This window comes from Choloepus didactylus, chromosome 4 (assembly GCF_015220235.1).
Source record: "Choloepus didactylus isolate mChoDid1 chromosome 4, mChoDid1.pri, whole genome shotgun sequence".
NCBI lineage: Eukaryota > Metazoa > Chordata > Mammalia > Pilosa > Megalonychidae > Choloepus > Choloepus didactylus.
In genome coordinates, this window is record NC_051310.1 from 32,244,024 (window position 1) to 32,259,376 (window position 15,353).

At 35.6% G+C, this 15,353-nt stretch overlaps 1 protein-coding gene across 1 annotated transcript in view; it reads left to right on the forward strand.

Annotated features, from left to right (window-relative positions):
• The window catches only part of SPTLC2 (serine palmitoyltransferase long chain base subunit 2), a 201,709-nt gene that overhangs the window by 66,588 nt on the left and 119,768 nt on the right, over positions 1-15,353 (forward strand). Inside the window, exons 3-5 of the mRNA XM_037832187.1 lie at positions 4,196-4,350; positions 5,686-5,834; positions 10,372-10,496. Coding sequence (XP_037688115.1) covers positions 4,196-4,350; positions 5,686-5,834; positions 10,372-10,496 — 429 coding nt within the window. The remainder of the gene's footprint in view (positions 1-4,195; positions 4,351-5,685; positions 5,835-10,371; positions 10,497-15,353) is intronic.

The window sequence follows — 15,353 nt, forward strand, 5'->3', positions numbered from 1 at the left end:
TAAATTTCCAATTGTGATATACTTTATTTATGGATATTTTCTATCCTTAAGATCCTGAGGATTTTCTCCTTTTTTTTCCCCCTAAAAGTCTTACCGTTCTACGTGTGTCTGTGGTCCATTTTGAGTGGATTTTTGGAAAAGATGTGGGATTTAGTTTGATGCTCATTTTTTTGCTTATGGATGTCCACTTGCCTCAACAAGAATGTTTTTAAAATAAGCCGGCCATTTAAAAGAAGCCTTATGAATGTCTAAATGCCATATATTATCATTTTGTAGTTGTGTATTTGTTCTATCCTGTTTTCCTTTATTTAGCCAAGTTTTTAATAGAAGAAGTAAAGCAGTTTCATAATTCTAAAATAAATTTGTTCTTTAAAGACTTCATACTGAGTGCTAGTGTTGGTTTACTTTTCCCAAGTTTTCACCTGCACCAAGGCACAGTAGGTCAAGGGTGGAGCTTTAAATCATTTTGATGTTGAGAAGGCATTGAAACATTTCTGAGCTTGTCTTCCAAGCTTTTCATCCCAACTTCAAAGCAGTGATTGTTCGCCTCATGTTCGAGAGAAATTTTCTCCTTTGATATTTTGAGATTTGTGTCCTAGGCTAAAATAAGTAAAAGTTATTAAATTATAACTCATCTTGAGAATTCTTATTGGAGTAGTGGTAGAGTCTCAGTTTCATCTTTATCACTGAAGTCTGGTGTGACTTAAATGAATAATTTAAATTTTCTTCTTTTAATCCGTAAAACAGATAATTTATTAAATATGTCTCAGAAATAACTACGAGTGTGTTTTTGAAATAGATTTCAGTGGAGTTAACTGAAATCACTCTAGGTTATTCAAGCAAACAGGCTTAATACAGAGATTTAGGCATTTATAAAGTTCTGGAGGGACTGGAGCAGTGATGTTAGAGGTCCTTTTCCCCAGCTACGCAACCATCTGAAATTAGGAAACAGCTGCTTTACAGCCAGGAAGCTGGTACATAGACAGTAGGACATGGAGCCTAGTTGATGCTGCAGCACTAAAGTCTGCTGGTGTGAAAAAGTGGCCTCTGCCTTACAAGTCTCATGTGTGTTTCTCACTGGTAAAATCTATATCACATCTGCAACCCTGTCATAGTGTCTAGGAAATGCAGTTTTTGGCTTTCTGACTCCTGTATATGGCATGTGTGTTATGTGTGTGTATGTGTATGTGTATGGTGGTGTTGGTGAGTGTGCTGGCTGCAGGCAGAAATAGGAATAGAGTGGAAGCCCAGTATCCCAGTGATCTTAAAGTGCTTTGAAAGTTATAGGGAATATTTCAGACTGATTTAGTAGCATCACGGAATGGGAGGAACATAGATTTTGGAATTAGGAGACCTGGATCATTTCCTGAATCTGCCTTAGACTAGCTGCCTAACTGAAAAAACCCTTTAGCCTTTCTGAAAATGAGTTAATGATATCTTCTGTAAGAGCATTCAGGGATATTTAAGGGATGATATATGTAAAGCACTTGGCAAGTGCCTGGTGTATCATAAGTACTCAGTAAATGGGAACTCTTGCTGCTATTGTGGTTATTCATCATCTTTATCATCATCATATGATACTATTTGGACATCTTTGTTGGGCCAGAATTGCTCTTAACAAACATAATGAAGTTGACCTTTGAAATTGCTAGCACCCAACCTATTCCCCTGTGATCTTAAGGCCTGCAAAAATATAGGATATTTTGTAGAAGTCTCACCTCACACAGGCTTAAATAATAAAAGATGTTTGTTGGCTAATTTTTTTATTTTTTATTTTATTTATTATTTTTTTATTGGCTAATTATTGAGAGGATCCCAGACTACTTTAGGTCTTCAACAATCCTAATTTAACAAATTCATGAGTTGATTTTTTTCTCTATGAAGTAAGTGGTAGAAATCACTTACCTAGTGAGTACTCTAAGCCCAATAATAGCATGGTAGTCTCAACTAAGTTTCGTTGTTCTCTATTTATCATATTTTGTGCTAGTGTCTGGGGTTTGTGAAGATCTTCAGGAAGAGTGTACTGCACATCCTTCAGATCTCTTTCAACTTGACTCTGTCGTTGCTACTCCCTTACCAGTTAGGCGTTCTGTCTCTGGCAAGCATTCTTTTACAGTATGTATTACATTGTATTTAACTCTGTTTCTCTGCCTCTCTTCTATACAAACAGTCTCTTGGGGTGTTGAGGATATTGTCTTACTTGTTTTTATCCCCAGTTCGCTAGCTTGGTGCCTAGAGGTTCTGCTCAATAAATGTTTGTTTGAGCAAATGAGTGTTAAGTATTAGGTTGGCCTTAACTGAAGTTGATTCCTGTGACTAAACTGAGGAGGAGGTGAAGGAGAAAGAGAATGGGGGTTGGGAGTGGATGGGGGAGGATGAGTGTAGGTGTGGTGAAGGTGGTGGTGTTTGCAGAGGGAACTATTTTGCTCTTTAATGTATGACAAGAATCTAGCAAATAATCCAACATATCTAGTGTTTATTGAAAGATGTTTGAATGAATGACTGAAAAGATAAGTTTCTAGTTAAACCCTAGTCTTAGAATATTAAAGTATATGATAATATTTTTGGAAACAGGTATTCCCATTGCCTAGAACTAGAACCTCAGATAGTGATCCTCTCCTGTCCTCTTTACTTCATCACTAAGCAGCGAGGAGATTGGTTAGCTGTCTTTCAGATCTCTCTCCTTTCTAATTGTAGTGAAAGCTGCTATCCTCAAACTTAGCTGCAGGGTGTAGGGAACCCAAGATAGTCTTGAGTCCATCTCTTCTATTTCTAACTGTGTCACCTTCTTCTTCATTCTGTGCAAGTGTGTTCCCATCTTAGAGACTTAATAGCTCTTTCATTGCAATAAGGAGAGATGGATTTCCCTGACATAGCAGGAACAGTTCTCCTTAGGAAATTGGAACCTCATTCCTACTAACCAGGACCGCTACATAACTGGTTACCTTGAGTTATTCCAAAGTTGAGGGGTAAAGCTCTACCTCATAGTTTTCAGCCCTTTTTATATCTTGGGGTTTGATCACCTTTCTGGTAGACAGGCCTAGACTCTGCAAGTATTTTCTGATGTTTTATATAGTAAAAACAAAAAAAAAAAAAAATAAAAATTTGTCTGTGAGGGAATATTTCTCTTAGTTTCCTAAGGTTGCCATGATAGAGTGCCACACAATGGGTGACTTAAAACATCAGAAATTTATTGTCTCACAGTTCTAGAGGCCAGAAGTCCAAATCAAGGTGTTGGCAGGGCTTTGCTTCCTTGGAAGTCTGTCGAGTTAAATTTCCAATTGTGATCTTCTCACTTTATGGATATTTTCTATCCCTAAGGAATGTAAATGGTAGCCAGTTGCTAGCAAGATGGTATAGATGCTGACTCTGCTCGGCTTTACTTAAGGAGATTTTTTCTACTCTGAGCTTTATTTGGTAGGCAATTTAGAGTTCATTGTAAAGGTTTTTAGTTTTTAAGTTTTTTTTTTTTTTTTTTTTTAACAGCTTTAAGCTCTTAATGTGTTTGGTTACCTTGTTTACCAGATTGATTTAGATTGGTACCACATATACATCAGAGGACTAAAAGCTCAGTGGTATGCTAACTATAGTAAAATTGTATGACTTTCTTTTTTTATTTTTCCTCACTTCAAGAGTTGAAGTAAATCTGTGGTCTGGTGTTTCTTGTTTATCATTTTTCTGTGAATTTGTTTCATTTTGGTCCTTGAAAATCTGAAGAGGGTAGGAATCTTAATTTTGGAATTTTTCTCTTTTGAAACTGGAATTTTAGGGTTTTTTTATGGCAGTTCCCCTAATATATTGTGGGAGGGGGCAATATCTTTGAAGTTGTTAGGAAGGAATTTAATTACGGATTATTAGGTTATTAGGAAAGAATTTAATGATGGAAATAGACAACTAAGTTTTCTTTTTTTGAGGTCTCCTTTTTAAAGTCTTTGGCTTTACTTTCATATAGGCAGATAGTTATTTGAAACCATTTGATATAGGTCAACCATCAAAGCTAAATGACTTATCTGACATGAGTTATTTTAAAATAAGCATAGAGAATTGATGCCTTTCCCAATGTTTTCTGTGTCAGTTAATTAAATATAATCAACCTTGTATTCTCAGATGTTCTTGGAATATGAAAAGGGAAGTTGTAAAAAAATTTTTTTTAATTCACCCAGTTAATTTATGGTATTTCATCATTTGTTGGCAGGACTTTGTGTCATTGTATCAGGACTTTGAAAACTTCTATACAAGGAATCTTTACATGAGAATTAGAGACAACTGGAATCGCCCAATTTGTAGTGTGCCTGGGGCCAGGGTGGACATCATGGAGAGACAGTCTCATGATTATAACTGGTCATTCAAGTAAGTCTCGGTTGGGAAATTATTTCTTGACAAGAACGGAAAAGAATTTCTTCATTTGAGAAAATTGTTTGCTGCAAATTGAGTATTCTCTCAAAACGGGTAGCAGCTGAGCATATACTACAACATGATTAGTTTCTTTGTTTCTTTGTATATTATTCATTGTTATTGAGGTTTCTAAAATAGATTTTTCTATTACATTTGATACTGTATTGGATTATAGATGAGAACAAAATTTGACTTATTAAAGAATGAAAAACTATCCTTTCTATGTGCCACTTAACAAAATCAAGTATCAGATTTTTTTTTTCTCCAAGATATTTTGAATTTTCTAAATGAGTCAAAGATATATGTAGTGTTTCCAGTTAAATGGATTGGATGATTTAGAAAACTTTTTATATACTTAAAAATTTATTGTATTGTTTATACTACAAAATTTTACATGATTGCATTGTCATTATTTTAAAAAGAGAGAGACAAATAATAAAGATAGAGTGAAAGTCCACCATTACAACTAGCCGCTGTCCCTATACAAATCCTTCTTCACTCCCCAGAGGGGACCATTGTTATCAGTTTGTTGTATATTATTCCTCCAGATGTTTTCTGTGGGATGTGTGTGTAATGTATCTGATGGGGGTCTCACATAGGTAGATTTTTGATCCCCAAAATAGACCACACTGTATAAATTATTTTAAAACTTGCTTTTTTCACTTGCCAGTATATTGGTAACATTCTTCTTGTGTGTATATGCAGAACAAGTTCATTATTTGTAGTGACTACATAGTGCTCCATAGTAGAAAGTATCATGGTATAGCAGATTGGGCTGGGTTGTACTTGGTTAACAACCCCCACATCTCAGAGAGTTAATAGCAATTATTTTTGTTGTTGTTGTTCACACTTCACGTCCATCTTAGATTGGTGGGGCCTCTGATCCAAGCTGTTCTCACTTGGAGTCCCAGGCTGTCTGACTGAGAGCTTCCACCAGGTGGAATGTCTCACTGGTCCTGCTGTGCCTGAGGAAGGGACGTGGCAAATTGTGCAGTGGCTCTTATGGGATCGTTATGCATATAGCCTTTCACACTTGTGTGGGAATTGCTGAGTCTGAGTGTTTACATCTGCCAAACTGCCCTCCAAAAAAAAAACTTACACTGATTCATATTCTTATTTACAGTGTAAAAAAGAATACTCACTTCCTAATTGGTAAAGAGTTTGAGCTTATCATATAGACCTTTTTTTTTTTCTGCTTCTCATGTGGTGCTGTGCTGTGTACATTTATCATCACATTTAAGTATTTGATTTTCTCATGAGTTTCATTAACTTTCATACTTTGAAACACAGGTACACAGGGAATATAATTAAAGGTGTTATAAACATGGGTTCCTACAACTATCTTGGATTTGCACGGAACACTGGATCATGTCAAGAAGCAGCTGCCAAGGTCCTAGAGAATTATGGAGTTGGAGTGTGCAGCACTCGGCAGGAAATTGGTAAGTGTAGGCTATGTTGGCTAGCTGCTGTTTTTGAACTTTTTTTTATTTTTTTATTTAGGAGGGACTAATACTGGTATAGAACTAGAGTGTTAAGCATCCAAACACATACTTTGCCATGTATGGTAAATTGGCAGGGTTGCTGTGGTGTATTAAAAATGGGTATAAATTCTGTGACTAGATTAGATTAGATCAAGAATGTTTTCTTTTTCTGAAGTAATGGATAATCTTAATGCTTTCAACAAAATTTAAGATATACTTATCCTTTACAATATATTACATATACAAAATGTCTCTAGAAATGTATTCTGTAAGTTTTTTTTTCTTTTATAACTGTAATGTTTTGACTTTATTGAGTTTAGCAAGTCGTAGTGATTAAGAATGCCATTCAGTACCACTGAGCCCATTGGCAGATGAGGGTTAATTTATTTCCTTACTGATAAAATGGGACTAATTCCTATCTTCTACAGTTATTCTAAGAATTAAATAAGGTAATTAATGTAAAGCACTTATAACTTAGTAAACCTTAATGGTAACTTTTTATTAAAATCTATAAAGTGTAAAGGATTAACAGCTTTATGTAAAAAGATTTATTTGGGCTCAAAGGAAGATATCAGATTCTTCATTTTGTTCCCGAAAACTGATGATCATAGAAGTTATAAGGCAACTTTCTGCATATTTATTACTGTGAGTCATCTCAAAACTTAGTGGATTGAAACAAGTTCCTTATTATTTCTCATGGTTTTAGGGATTGGTGAGCATGGTTGAGTAGTTCTCACTCAGGGTCCCTCATATCGTCGCAGTCAGTGGTGGCTTATGGCTAGAATTAGGTGCAAGCGTCTTAACTCATAAATGCGATATCTAGGCTTGGGTGGCTGGAACTCTGGGGGCTGGTGGGGCATCTTTCTCATTGTGGCCTTTGGACATTACTAGCTTGGGCTTCTTCATAGCATGGTGGTCTCATAGGGTTAGATGTCTTACATGGTAACAGGCTTTCCCCAGAGTAAGGGTTCAAATAGAACTGGCTAAAAGCTGCAAGGCTTTTTACGACCTAGTCTTGCAAGTCCAGAATATCACTTTTACCACTTTCTATTGATCAGGCAGGTCACTAAGGACAGTCCAGATTCAAGGGTGGTAGAGATTACACTCCACCTCTTATTGGGAGGAGTAACAGAATTTATAGACATTTTTAATACACTGCAGCAAACCTGACAGTTCGCTAAATTTAAAACAAAATAAGGAAGTGAAAAAGTAAAAGTGAAATTTTGCTACTTTTCATATTTTCTAGTTCAGTAAATTGAACCTTTGAAACCACTTAAACAAATTGCAGATCTTCAAGATCTCTAGTTTCAATTGCTAAATGAATGTTAGGTAGCTCCTGTGGTCATTCATACTATATTTTTTATTCTGATATCTTGTGGGTTTGAGCATCATTGCCTTGGGTCAGGAAAAATAAGTATTTCTTCCTAGGCAGCATTCAGAGTTGCCCTTTAAAGCAGATTCCAACTAAAGAAAACTCTTATGAGAGTTAAAATATTTTGAATTTCTTTTAGGTTTATTTTCCAAATTTTCATGGAGTCTGTCCAGTTTTCCTTTAAAAATTGGAAATAGGCCAGTGTTTGCTTAGATATCATAAGGGTCTTTAGATATTCCATCTGAATATAATGAGCTATCTGACATATATATATATATTTTTTTTAAAGGTCAGTAAGTTTTTATTTTGTCTTAATTCTTAAACTATATGTGTACTTAACTGCATGCAATCTTTTGATCTAAAAAGTCTAAGTTTTCAAAAATTTCGACCTAGAATAACTCAGTAAATAAGAAATGGGCTAGTCTTTTGCCATGATCTAAAATATACTTTGCAGCTACACCATGAGGGTTTTCTTTCCTTTGATCCTTCACAAATTTAATGCTATAGAGGATCCGTGATTGGATCTTTACCTCTTAATTTCTTCCTAAGTTATCTGTTTGGTAACTTCTAGGAGGAACCTTGAAAACCCTGTTGTTTTTTAATGCGGTCTGCTGGGTACTGTTAGATATTTCCTTAACTTAATTCCATCCTGCTTTCTGCTTCAGTTTGGACTGGTTGTTCCTTGGGACTGCTGTATAGCTGCATCCTGGTACTTGATGGATTTTATTTGGGGTGGGATGGGGTGGGTGGAGGGCATCAAGTTGGGAATTTCTTTTCTCTTTCCCTTGTTTTGGATTCTCAATTTCCTGATATACTCCTTTATACTGGTAGAGTTTATTCTCCAGTGGTTTCCCAGGAGTACAGGGGAGATTGTGTGTGTGTGTGTGTGTGTATGTGTGTGTGTGTGTGTGTAAATTTTGGATATTTGAAGATGTCTTTGATTAAACATGTTTCTTCATAATTCTGTATCTCCTAAGTTGTAGGTTGGAAATATTTTCCCTTTGATGTTTGAGGATGTTGCCCCAGTGTTCTCTCCGTTCAGTGTTGTTGGTCAGAAGTGTATTGCTGTTCAGATTTCCACTTTTGTGTGTGTGATTCCTTCTGTTAACTGAAAGGACTTATGTTTAAAAAAAAATTGTATCGGGATAGATAATACTTAAATTTTGTTCATGATTCAAAAAGTACATAAAAATACACAATGTAAAATTTGTTTCCTGTTCATATCATTCAGCCACGCAGTTCCTCTTCAAGTAGTAAGTGCCTCCCCACCCCGCCATGTATTCTTCTCTGGAAGCTTTAAAGATCTTTCTCTTTCTCTTGACTTCATCGAGAAATTTCATTTGTGCCTTGGCTTGTTGGTTTGTTAATTATGCTATGTGAGTGCTTGGTGGACTGTTAAGAATGAAGGATCTTGTCCTTTCGTTCCGTGACTCTTTCTTCTTAAGCATTTCTCAGTTCTCTTTTTCAGAAACTCCTATTAATAAACCCCTAGTATTGATCCTCTTTCTTCATTTTCTATTTCCCAGAGATTTCCTCGTCTTTAATTTTTAAACACTAAAATTTTTATTTCTACTATCATGTTTTTAATTTTCAAGAGCCCTATTTTGTGCTCTGATTTTTTTTTAAACACATCTGGTTTTAATATGAATGCAGTATTCTCTTATCTCTGTGAAGGATATATTAGGATTTTTTCTTTTTCTTTCTTTGTCTCTTTTTCCTTTGAGTTCTCCTTTTCTTTTTGTTTTGGTATCTCTTTCATGTTGGTGACTTCCTCAAATGTCTACTGATTCTTAGCTGCCATTTCTTGGAGTAGGTCTCTGTAAAGTCTATTTAAAATGCTCTGTATTTAGATAGGACTGATTGAATGGTTGGTTTCATGGCTTTTTTCTTGGGGAACTCCCTCATGTCATTATTTTTAGTCTCTCTCTCTGGAGGAGTTCACTTGCTCCAGGAAAGGGTTCTCCAGACTCCTGCCTAGTTTATAAGCCTGGTTGCAAGCATTCTGGAGATGGCAGGTCTAAAGATTATCAAAAAACTTTTATAGCAACTGCAAAAAATGCGGAGTCACTCAATTCAATTCTGACTCTTTAAGTACCCAGTGTTAGGCTTAACTTCGCAGGGTAAGAACAACCTTCTACAAAATTGACCTTTAGGGAGCAGTTGTAAGTTCAGAGACCCAGGCCACCTGCACTTTGACCAACTGGCTATGAATTTGAGGGTTCCTACCACCCCTCGGATCCAGTAATTCACTAGAACAACTCACTGAACTATCTGAAAGCACTATACTTAGGATTATAGCTTTATTATAGTAAAAGGATACAAATAAAAAGCCAAAAGAAGAGTTGCATAGGACAGTGTCTGGGAGGGTCTCACATGCAAGCTTCCATGTCCTCTCCAGGTGGACTTCTCCTGGCACAACAGCAGTTATTCTTTCAATCATGGAAGTTCACTCTAGCTTTGAGTACCTTAAGTTTATATGGGGTCTCATTACATAGGCATGATTTGTTCCACTGGTTGAACTCAAATCTGTAGCCAGCCTCCAGAGGTTGGAGAGATGGACTGATATGACATGGCTGAAAGCCCCAATACCCTAATCACACGTTTGGTCTTGCTGGTGGGACCATCCACCACCCTAAGACTACAGGTGTGGTTAGTCCCTCCCTGTTATTTGTTAGCCTATGAGCTGTCAGTTATGGTCCTGAGCCCACCACAAAGGAAAAAAGACACTCCTATCACAGGAAATTCCAAAGATTCCGAGATTACTTACCCAGGAACTGAAGACAAAGAGATCAGCCGAGTTTTTCATTATACTCTCCCCATGGGTAGAGGGGGCTAGTAAAGGAGAAGTGGGACCCCTGAACTGCAGCGCCTTCAGGGCCTGAGCAAAATGTCCTTTCCAACTTTGTTTACCAGATACAGGGACTGGCACATCAGAGATCTTTATTAGATGTCTATTTAAAGAAATCTTGAGGCAGTGGGCCCCACCATTGCATGACTGGGAGAAAGAGCCAAGGAGTTAGGCAATATCATTGAGTTGATGGATTAGATTTCTTTTTATAAAGTGATAAGTAATTCTTAAATTTGGGATTTGGTAGCACTGACTTCGTGAACTTTTACACACAGGAAACCTGGACAAGCATGAAGAACTGGAAGAACTTGTGGCACGGTTTTTGGGAGTAGAAGCTGCTATGGCATATGGCATGGGATTTGCAACCAATTCAATGAACATTCCCGCTCTTGTTAGCAAAGTAAGACTTAGCTTGTCATTTAAGAAAACTCCCTTGTATATACTTGTTTTGTTAAGTATTCAGAACAAGCCAGTAACTATTGTAAACTTTAGACAAAACTTAGTTTACCTGTCATAAATTTCTAGACAAGTATATTTGACGGAAACTTACGTCAGTTGCATTATTCTTGCTAGAACCCATGATTCTTTCCTCTTCTATTAGATGATTCTTTATTGTTTTCATTTCATACAGATTTGTGAAAGGACTATGATAAATAACTTGTAGAAGACTAAAATTATGGAAGAAGGAATGTTTACTTTGGAAAATTTACAGGGTTTTTTTCCTAAGTAGAAAAACATCAAAATACATAGGCACCCTAATACTTGTTCTCACTGTAATGTACGTTGCTCAGAGATATGTAAACAAATAGTATGTTTGCTTTCATTTCTGTGGAAAGTGCATGTGAGCGGGCAGTTGAGAAGAAATTAAGAGTCCTTGAAAAATTATATTTTAACAAATTGGCTATATCAGCTCAAAATGGCCCTCAAGGTTATTTGTCCTCATTTTAACATTGCTACATGTATGTAGGAAATTGAACTAGCATGGTGTATTGTAAAAAAAGCAGTGGATTAATGAGTCAGGAGACTGCAGTTTTTGTTTGGTTGGTAGGTTGGTCATATAGGCAAACTGAGCTGTGTGACTGTGAGTATGTCACATAAATTTTGAGATTCAACGATTCTTCATTTGTAAAATGAGGTAATTGAACCAGGTTAACTCTAAAGTTCTTTTCAGCCATACAAATTATGGTTCTACAAGGAACAGGTAGGACAAATGGAAAAAAACACACACACAAAATATAAGATAGGAGATTTAAACCCATCAATATTGATAATCACTTTAAATGTAAAATGGTCTATACACTCCAACCAGAAGGCAAAGATTGTCAAATTATATTAAAAAAATAATAAACTATCCTCAAGAACTCTACTTTAAATATAAAGACAAAGATAGGTTAAAAGTAAAAAGAATGGGAAAAGGATAAAGCATGGAAACACTAATCAAAAGAAAGCTGGAGTGACTATATTAATATAAACATTTTTCAGGAGAAAGAAATTTCTGGAGTTAAAGAAGGACATTTCATAATGATAAAGGGGTTGTTAATCAAGAAGACATAATTTAAAATGTAAAGGCACCTAATAACACATTCAAAGTACATGAAGCAAAAATTGGTGAAACTGAAGAAATACACAGATCCAGAATTATTATTGTAGATTTCAACATCCCACTTTCAATAGAGTAGACAGAAAATTATTTAGGATATAGAACACTTGAAAAAATACTGTTAACCGACATGAACTAATTGAAGTTTATGAAGCACTTCACTCAACAGCAATAGAACATTTACCAAGGTAGACCACATTCTGAACCATTCAACAAATCTTAAAAAATTTGAAAGAATTGCATTTATGCAAAATATGTTCTCTGAACACAACAAAATTAAATCAGAAATTGATTAACAAAAATATATTGGGAAAATCCCTGAATATTTGAAAATTAAGCAGCACATTTCTAAATAACCCATGGGTCAGAGAAGAAAACACAAAGGAAAACAGAAAATATTTTGACCTGAATGGGAATGCAGTATATTAAAATTTGTGGAATGAAGCTAAAGCAGTGATCCGAGGTAAATTTATAGTATTAAATGCTTATATTAGGAAAGAAAATTTTAAATAAACCTTCTAAGCTTCTACTTTAAGAAAGTAGAAAAAGAAGAGCAAGTTAAACCCAAACTTAGCAGAAGGAAGGATATATAATAAAGATAAAAGCAGAAATCAGAGTTTTAGAAAATAGACAGCAATAGAGAAAATCAGTGAAACCAAAACTGATTCTTTGAGAAGATGAGTAAAATTGACGAAACCCTATCTCAACTGGTTAGGATAAAAAGAGAAGACAACAAATTACCAGTAGCAGGAGCAAGAGAGAGGACATATCACTAAACATCCTACGATATTAACAGGATAAAAAGAAATATTACAAACAACTTTATGCTTAGTAAATTCAACAATTTAAGATATATGAACACATTACTTGAAGGTCATTAATATATAGTTCTTTGACTTCAGATCGATTATAATGCCTTGCTGTTCTGAGTTTTGGTAGTTGGTAAACCTGCTATTCTTAAAGTTTCTTAGAATTTTTCACTGTAAAGAATTAAGTAATCTCATCCTGCTTTTCCATGTATGCTCACAAACTAGCAAATCATTATCTAGAATTAGATTTTTTGTATACAGACGTGGAAGGTACTATTTCAAAGATTTATCTTCCAAATCAAACATTATAGTTGAGATTTATTAAATATCATTTAATCGCAGGACAGTTCACTTAACAGTAATTAAATAATTCAGGTCTAATATTTCTTTGAATATGACTCTAAATTTCTGTGTGAGTTTGTCAGCTGCTCAGCTTAATGCAGCTTAATCTTTTTTTAATGCAATTTTATTGTGATATAATCATATAACATACAATCATTCAAAGTGTACAATCAGTTGTTCACAGTATTGTCATATAGTTGTGCTTTCATCACTGCAAACTTGGAACACCTTCATTGCTCCAAAAAATAAGATTAAAATTAAAATTAAAAAGACCATCCAAAACATCCCCTCCTTCCCCATTGTTCATTTACTTTTTTAAAAATACAGCTTAATTGAGATATATCCACACACCCTGCAGTCATTCACAGTGTATAATGCATTATTCACAATACCATGATACAGTTGTGCATTCATCACCAGAATCAATTTTTGAACCTTTTCCTTACTCCAAAATAAAAATAAAAGCAAAAAAAACACCTAAATCTTTCCATCCCCTCCATCTTAACACTTTTTTAAAAAGATAATTTTAGATTTGCAGAAGAGTTTCAAAAATAGCAGAGAGTTCATGTGTACTCTTCATTGAGTTTCCTTTTGTATCAGCATCTTATGTAACCAAGAACAATTTATCAAACCTGAGAAATCAACCTAGATACAATACTATGAACTAACGTGCAGAACTTGATTTGGATTTCACCAGTTTTTCTACTGATGTGCCCTTTCTGTTATATGATCCAATCCAGGATCCACATTGCATTTGTTGTTATGTCTTCTTATTCTCCTCCAATCTGTGACAGTTCTGTCTTTCATTCTCTTTTATGACTTTGACACTATTGAAGAGTAGTCGTCACTTATTTTGTAAAATGTCTCTCAATTTAAGTTTGTCTGCTCTTTTTTTTTAAATTACTTGTTTTAATATTCATTTTACTGAGATATATTCACATACCATGCAATCATATATAACAAATCGGACATTCGATTGTTCACAGTACCATTACATAGTTGTGCATTCATCACCAAAATCAATCCCTGACACCTTCATTACACACACACAAAAATAACAAGAATAAAAATTAAAGTGAAAAAGAGCAATTAAAGTAAAATAGAACACTGGGTGCCTTTGTTTGTTTGTTTGTTTGTTTCCTTGCCCCATTTTTCTACTTATCCATCCATAAACTAGACAAAGGGGAGTGTGGTCCTTATGGCTTTCCCAATCCCATTGTCACCCCTCATAAGCTACATTTTTATACAATCATCTTCAAGATTCATGGGTTCTGGGTTGTATGTCTGCTGTTTTTGTCATGATTCACTTGAGGTCATGCATTACTGAGAAGGGTAACATACAGGTGATGTGCTCTACTCAGTCTATCATATCAGAGAGCACATGATTATGTTACTGGTGATTACTTAGCTAGGTGTCAGCCAGGATTTTCCACTACAAACTTTGTACTTTTCCCTTTGTAATTACCAAATATTGTGGCAAAGATACTTTCAGACTTGTGCCGGTTTGAATGTGTTATGTCCCCCAGAAAAAGCCATGTTCTTTGATGCAGTCTTGTGGGGCAGAAGTTTTAGTGCTGATTAGATTGGAATCCTTTGAGTGTTTCCATGGAGATGTGCTCCACCCAACTGTGGGTGATGACTCTAACCGGATAATTTCCATGGAGGTGTGACCCCACCCATTCAGCGCTATATAGGCTCAGACAGAAGGAGCGAGCTTGCTACAGCCAAGAGGGACACTTTGAAGAATGCACAGAAGCTACAGATGAGACAGTTTGAAGACGGCTGTTGAAAGCAGACTCTTGCTCCAGAGAAGCTAAGAGAGGACAAATACCCCAAGAGCAACTGAGAGTGATAGTTTGAAGAGGAGCTGCAGCCTAGAGAGGAACATCCTGGGAGAAAGCCATTTTGAAACCAGAACTTGGAGCAGACACCAGCCACGTGCCTTCCCAGCTAACACAGGTTTTCCGGACACCATTGGCCATCCTCCAGTGAAGGCACCTGATTATTGATGCATTACCTTGGACACTTTGTGGCCTTAAAACTGTAACTGTGTAACCAAATAAACCCCTTTGTATGAAAGCCAATCCATTTCTGGTGTTTTGTATTCTGGCAGCATTAGCAAATTAAAGACTATGGATATATATATATATCCTATTTCTGATGGGCTTCCACCCACCCATTTGTTGATCTTGCCTGTGGCAGTTATTACTATGATATTCTAATGATGATTTTTCTATTTTCTTCATTCCTTCTGCACTTATTAGTTGGAATTTTTGTGTAAAGAAGAGTTGTTTCTCCCTTATTTCTATCAGTATAGATTTATGGATATTTTATTATTTGGGTTATAATCTAATATGATTGTTTTTTATTTTGTTGTTCCATATTTGGTCATTGAGCACTCTCTCAGTAGTTGCCTGTGCCCTTGGATATGTTCCTGTCCTTTTTTTTTTTTTAAGCACTCCCGTACTTTCCAGCATGACAAGATGCTTCAGACTCATCTCGTATT